We start from the raw sequence: 6,550 nt of genomic DNA, 5'->3' as shown, positions 1-6,550 counted from the left end.
CTCCTGCCGAAGTTCAGTGTAAGTGAAGGAGCGAGCACTTCGGAAAGCTCAAAAGGTAGAGTTACCTACCAGAAGAGTGCCAAGGCGTGAGAAATGCTTGTGTTGGCGTGAGAGCGTGAGATTGCATCGAAATGCGTGACACTCACGCTCAATGCGTGAGACTTGTGAGTTCTGGCCGAGGGGGAGTGGGTTTGAACTGTGAGAGTTCGCATCTTATTCATCAACGCATGCGGAATAAATGGCTGCTGCTCTCTCAACTGATCAAACTGGTTTGAGGTTTAGCAAACGATATCGAGGAGCTAAGAAAAAAACGCAATAACAATAACATTTTTCTTTCTTTATTCTTTTATAGTTAATGATGTAAAATGGTCTATCAGTAAATCTGTAGTGCAGACAGTACTTTTGAATAACAGAAAAAAGGCGTGCAGATAGTTTCCTCCGCCAAAAACAATCCTGCATGAAGAAATCATGAAAGAAAAGTGTTGTGCAACCTAAAAATACCTCCACCCCCCCCAACCTTGCTCATGATACGTCCCAAGAAATAAGTAGAAATACTGGTTCAATATGACTGTGGATCAGTCAATGGATTTTGGTGTGAAAAGATGTGGTCTTTAACACCACAACAAACCAACACTCTAGTCTTGAGGGAATGTTTCTTTTTTCTGCAAACTCTTAGACTTTCAGGCCTTCGTGGATGACGACGATAATCTGTGGTCTCTAAAAGACATCAGTGTTGGTGGACTTGGTGAGACGTTGAGAGCCCGTATACTGGCATCTGCACTCTGACCTATCACTCGGGCAATGTTACAAAAGAGTATCTGGCACCTATTATGAAAGACGCTTTTGGTAAATAGCTTATTTCATGAATCCAACATTGTTTTGTTCTTCAACTAGTGAATAACAGTCAGCACAGGGCCAAACGTCGGCAATAAACATATTATGCCTTGTCTCCGTTCTCAATATTTGACTTGCAACGCGAAGTCAGAAAGTAGCACCACTCTAGCAATGTCTTAGCTTTAATTTGAACAAAGCTTTTACAATGTCTCATTGAGAGGCAGTCTTTCTCCTGTTAGTGTAACTATCCTACCTCTTGCACAGGCCACTACCGCACACGGAAACACGTGAAGGTTGGAAGTATTGAAAAGGTCTGATATGCCCAACACAATGTACCCTTATCAACAGAGAAAACTAAACCCCTTCACTCCTGCCAGTGATCCCAACCCACGTGCATACGAGGCAGCTAAGTATCCATGTTATAAACTAGTTATAGCTGTCGCTAAAGTGCCAACGAGCCAAGCTTGCGTGATCTGGCGGCTGCAAACATCACGCGGCGTACTCGTGCGGCACTCTCATTGGTTATCGCTACGGTCAATATTTGATCGCTTTGGTCTACATTACAGCTTTTGGTCTACATTACAATTAAATTTGAAGCGCTTCTGAGATTTCGTCCGCCTAAAAATCTTCTCGCGGCTCTATAAGCTGCCGCCTCGCCAGGCCTTCTGTCTTCAGAAGGCCTGACTCGTTGGCAACTAGAAGGGAAAAAATTCTCAGTCTTGTGATTATGAGTATTTTTATACTCATCTATGCAAACTGTATTCTATACGTATGTCCTTCCAGCACCGCACTCCACATCCCTCATGGCGGGAACGACCAAGGACGACTGTATTTGCAGGACACAAGTAAAACAACGAAAGCTGCCTGATTGAAACTGACAGCTACATTATCCTCCATCAATCAAATATGACATAAATTATCCCTTATTATCATCAACATTACCAGTGTGTCATTACCACTCACCGCTTCTTTCAATGCTACATCCAAATCTTCAATTAAATCTGCAGTGTCTTCAAGTCCAACCGACAAACGAATCTAAAATGCATCCCAAATGAATAAAAACAAAATTTCGTGGAAACTCGTGAAAATCTTGTGGTTTGTACCTGGCATGTGAAAAGAATGAGTGTTTCCTGGAAGCCGATAAAAGAGCTACCTTAAATTTTCGAAAAATGTCAGCAAGCTCTAAATCAGCTCCCACAAAATTTTCAAAACTTTGCCAGTCTCAGATTGCTAATGACTATTTAGCATTAAAAAAATGGGCATCACCGAGTTTATTTTTGATATAAGCGAGTGAAGACAAAATATAGGGTGTTTTTGGAGAGCTTTTGCGTTGCTATGGTAACCTATTAGACCCTGCCTAAAAAGAGAAAACGAAAAATATTTCACTCAGTGCCCACTCGCTGATAAAAGAAGCACGCAAAGCTGTATCCTCTGATAGGGACCAACACCAGAATCAATCACCTGAGACCTCATGGCGAAATGTAAACAGAGCTCTGTGGAAACTGGACGAAGCCTATGCCAATGCTGAAGCAGAATACATCCAAGGCAAAATTGACCAAATATCCCGTCAGCATAATAATAATAATAATAATAATAATAATAATGGCTTTATTACAGTGTTTCCACTGAAAGGTGGCTCTTCATCTGTAAAATTTACAACAATACTAAAATAATAATGACCATAGTGATAATAATGTATGATATTAAAGACGCTACAACAAAGGTAAATAATCAAGGATATAGACAAATCAAGAAGTCACATGTGCATTTGCCCTATTTATCAGATACGTCCTCACCTGAGTTTTAAAATCACTAAAAACTACAGAGTTCCTTGCAGCAGAGGGTGATGAATTTAAAACATTGGAGGCACTGTCCTGGAAAGTACCCATCTCAACTCAAGGGGCACTTTTAACGTCGTCTCTCTCGAAGACTTCAATGTTCGTGTAGGATTGTGAATGTCTAGCTTAAGATAGGACGGCCAGTCAAAGCTTTAAAAACAGTGTTAAGTAAATGATTCTCTCTGCGTTCCTTTATTGGCATCCACCCTAGTTTGCTTAAATCTGGCATATGCACATAGTGCCCAAGAACGAAACCTGCATCGGCTAACTGAACACGTTGTAGGCGTTTTAATAGATATTCCGGGATTGGATGACTAACAATATCATTGTAGTCAATTTTAGATAAAATCAGGCATTCTGCCAGTTGCTTTCGGGCATGGAAGGGAGTTAAGTGCTTTAATTTTCTAATTAAAACTAATGTAGCGCAACAGGTAGAGCTCTTCAAGTTAATTTCCTTCCAGTTAAGGTGTTGATTGACTTGGGTTCCCAGTAGGCGAGACACAAGAGTAAGCCATCCATTCACATGAAAGGGGGTTTGGCTACAGACAGGAAAAGCAGCTGGTTTAACCACCATCAAAAACTACTAAGGAGGGGCCCCGACAACCGCAGAAGAACAAGACCTACCAAAAATCAAGATTGCCGATACACTCAATATACGCAAAGACCCCTTCGGCGTAAAAGAGCTCCAGACAGTTGTCCTGTCCATAAAGATACAAAGGTCTCCTGGTCTCGACAACATCCCGGCACTTATCTGGAAGGATCCCATTTTCCAGAACTTGTTACTGGACATCTGTAACTGCACATTTAGCGAACATGTCCCTCCATCTGCATGGCTGAAATCCTGCATTATATCAATACCTAAAAAAGGAGACTTGTCACTACCTACAAACTACCGATGGATCTCTTTGACCCCCATTGCTGCCAAGATCCACAATAGGCTCCTCCTAAATCGCATCACTCCACAAGTAGATCCTTTGCTGTGAAAGAACCAAAACGGGTTCAGAAAAGGTCATTCCACGATTTCACACATCCTGTCCCTACGACATATGATAGAAGAGATGCGAAAGCACAACAAGGAGCTGACACTATGCTTTGTGGACTTCAAGAAGGCGTTCGACTCAATAAGCAGACAAGCTGTTCTTGACATCCTTCCACTCTACGGCATACCCAAAGCGATTGTGGAAGTGATTAAGCCACTCTACATGAATACCAAGGCCCCCGTTACAACGCCTGACAGAGAAACAGAGTTCTTTAAGATCTCAACAGGGGTAATGCATCATTGTCCTCAACTATATTTGCATCTGTCCCTTGACCCATTGAATAACAGAGGTCTACAGATTCAGCCTAGACGCAGCATTAGCCTGGGTAGCGTGTAACAAGCTTGAGAAACTTTGGCACTCAACCCTGCCAAATGACACCAAAATCTACATGTTCCAGTGCCTAATAGAGCCCATTCTTATGTACGGATCAGAAACCTGGACACTAACACAGAAAAATCAGAAACGACTAGATGGAACTTATACAAACCTCCTCCGTAGGGTGCAAAGTATCCACTGGAACAAGCACCCTACAAAGGAAAGAATTTACCGGAAACTACCTTTGATTTCAGACACACTTAGGTGCAGGCACCTCCTGTTTGTAAGACACTGCCTGAGGGCAGAGGATTAAATCATTTCGTCGCTCCCCCTATGGAAGAAAAACATCCCGATCCGAAGTCGTAGAATGACTTTCCCTAAAATGCTATCGAGGGAAACGGGCATTGCCCCAGCGGATCTGGGTAAAGCTATGTTAGAAAGAAACCTGTGGAAAACTGTTGTGCAAAACATCCCGGCCAGTGCCGAAGGAGATCGAAGGATGATGATGATTACTTCACAATAGTGGGCGCATTTTGTTAAGCAACAAGTGATGTTTCATATGGAACCATAACATTGCTGTTACGTGATACAATATAGTAGTTACAACTGTTTTAATACGGTGTCTTAAAAGTAATGAAAGTGGTTTCAGCCACCTTAATAAAGTTCATTATCATTATGATTATCAACACGCTGGTTTCTGATCTTGGCTTCCGGATTGTCTCTGTAGGTGCCAAAAAAACCCTGCCTTCTTGGGACTGTTCCCAACTCCCCCAGAACCAATAAAAGTACCTTGGTTTTAACTCTTCACATCTTCCCAATTTCTCTTGCTAGGTCTTGGTATTTATCTACCCCTTCCTCTTCTTTTGCCCTTTCATTCATGCCCTCTGGGATTGCTACATCAATTATTTGACAGGTCTGCTGTTGTTTGTTTACAACCATCAAATCAGGTCTTCTTGCTGTGATCGCGTAGTCGGTTTGGATAGTGAAGTCCCACAGTCTCCAGGGCACTCTCTGCATTTTCCCGCCATTTTCCCGCCAGGTCCCAATGCAATGCCCCCGCAACATTGTCATGCCTCTTAAACTCCAACTGAGTAAGTTTGGGGCATCCACTCACAATGTGACTGGCAGTTTCACTTGCCTGACAGCACATTCTACATTTAGCATTATCAATACTTCCTTTGATGTAATTTGTCCTAATTTCCGGGTTTTGGGCAGCAACGATAAGGGATTTCATCTCCCTCTTTAGCTTTCCTCTCGTCATCCATGCCCAGGTCTTATCATTTCTTTCACTCTCCGTTAGTCCGAGAAACTGGCCACAGATGACCTTCTCTTTTCCATTCTTCCTTGCTAACAGCTCTTGTTCATTCCTTGAAGTCTTTTGGTGTCTTTAGATCATGGCACTCCACTTCTACCTTACTGGCTGCTTGGATAAACATTTCATCAAGCCACAATCATAAAAAACTGGTAAACAAAGAAGCGCTTTCAAAAGGTTTGTTTTCAAACCAGAAGAAAATTTACATATGATCTTCTGCTAGCAACACGCTCAGCCAGCGTTCACACATCTCTTACCGCAACTCAACTGAGCAAACAAAACTAGCCCCTGATCATCTACTAACCGCCTCTTCGTCTTCACTTCAAATCTTTCAGTTGATCATTTATAGCGAACGTAGAAGCTGAGGACTCGTAGACTTTATTTAAAACACTTTAACGTAACGCTCCTCGGAGTTAAATCCTACTTGCCCGCGTAAGTGCTCGTCCTCTCAAGGGCATCTCTACGCTTCAACAAGACAACGGATTTTTATCCAACATCACTCTTGATCAACTCTCACTGCCTTACGAAACTCCTAAACTCTTCGGAAAAAATTACATCACTCTTAAACCGCTCAAGTGATTTTCAATTTTCGAAATTACTACAAACAAGTTCCGCAAGCATATTTTCCCGCTAATTACACAATGGTATAAATTTGGGTCACCTTCACACCTCAACAGGATCAAAATATCCTTTACGCCATTGGCCAATTAGTATCCTCCAATCAGCTTCTTTATTCAACAACCAATCAGAAGCCTTGCGCTGACACAAGTACGCTATATAAAGAGACTTGATTTTTAGTCACGGCACTAGCTCTCCTTTTGAGCTCTTGTGAAAAAGCTACTCGCAACTGACGAAGGATCCAATTGTTTGGTTCCAAAACCGGTATTGCACCTAAAGCTTGACAAACAGTTCTCTTTAGAACTCTACCATGGCGCAGTCAATTTCCGATGCGGAGATGACAGCCATTTTAACAGACATGGTAGACAGCTAAGTGCCAGCACTATCACCAATCAAGTCACCAAAAAGACCACGTGACTATGACAGTCCAGTGATCTTTAAACTGGCACCGGTTGTATCTTACAGGAAGGAAAAATCACTTAAGGACGTTTTAGTCTGCCCAAAACTCTCTTTAATCACGCCGCAATCATAAAAAAAACTTGACTGTAAACAAAGAAGCACTTTAAAAAGGTTTGTTTTCAAACCAGAAGGAA

The 6,550-nt window shown here is 42.0% G+C and overlaps 1 protein-coding gene across 1 annotated transcript in view; it reads right to left on the bottom strand.

The window, feature by feature from the left end:
- Positions 1 to 322: 322 nt before the first annotated feature.
- The window catches only part of LOC138024135 (cystathionine gamma-lyase-like), a 24,112-nt gene continuing 17,884 nt past the window's right edge, over positions 323 to 6,550 (bottom strand). Inside the window, exons 14-15 of the mRNA XM_068871242.1 lie at positions 1,798 to 1,869; positions 323 to 825 (exon numbers count right to left, since the gene is read on the bottom strand). Coding sequence (XP_068727343.1) covers positions 805 to 825; positions 1,798 to 1,869 — 93 coding nt within the window. The 3' untranslated portion in view covers positions 323 to 804. The remainder of the gene's footprint in view (positions 826 to 1,797; positions 1,870 to 6,550) is intronic.

Source organism: Montipora capricornis, chromosome 11 (assembly GCF_036669925.1).
Source record: "Montipora capricornis isolate CH-2021 chromosome 11, ASM3666992v2, whole genome shotgun sequence".
NCBI classification, from domain to species: domain Eukaryota; kingdom Metazoa; phylum Cnidaria; class Anthozoa; order Scleractinia; family Acroporidae; genus Montipora; species Montipora capricornis.
Note: the sequence above shows the minus strand (reverse complement) of the source record. Positions and strands in the feature narration are given on the sequence as shown.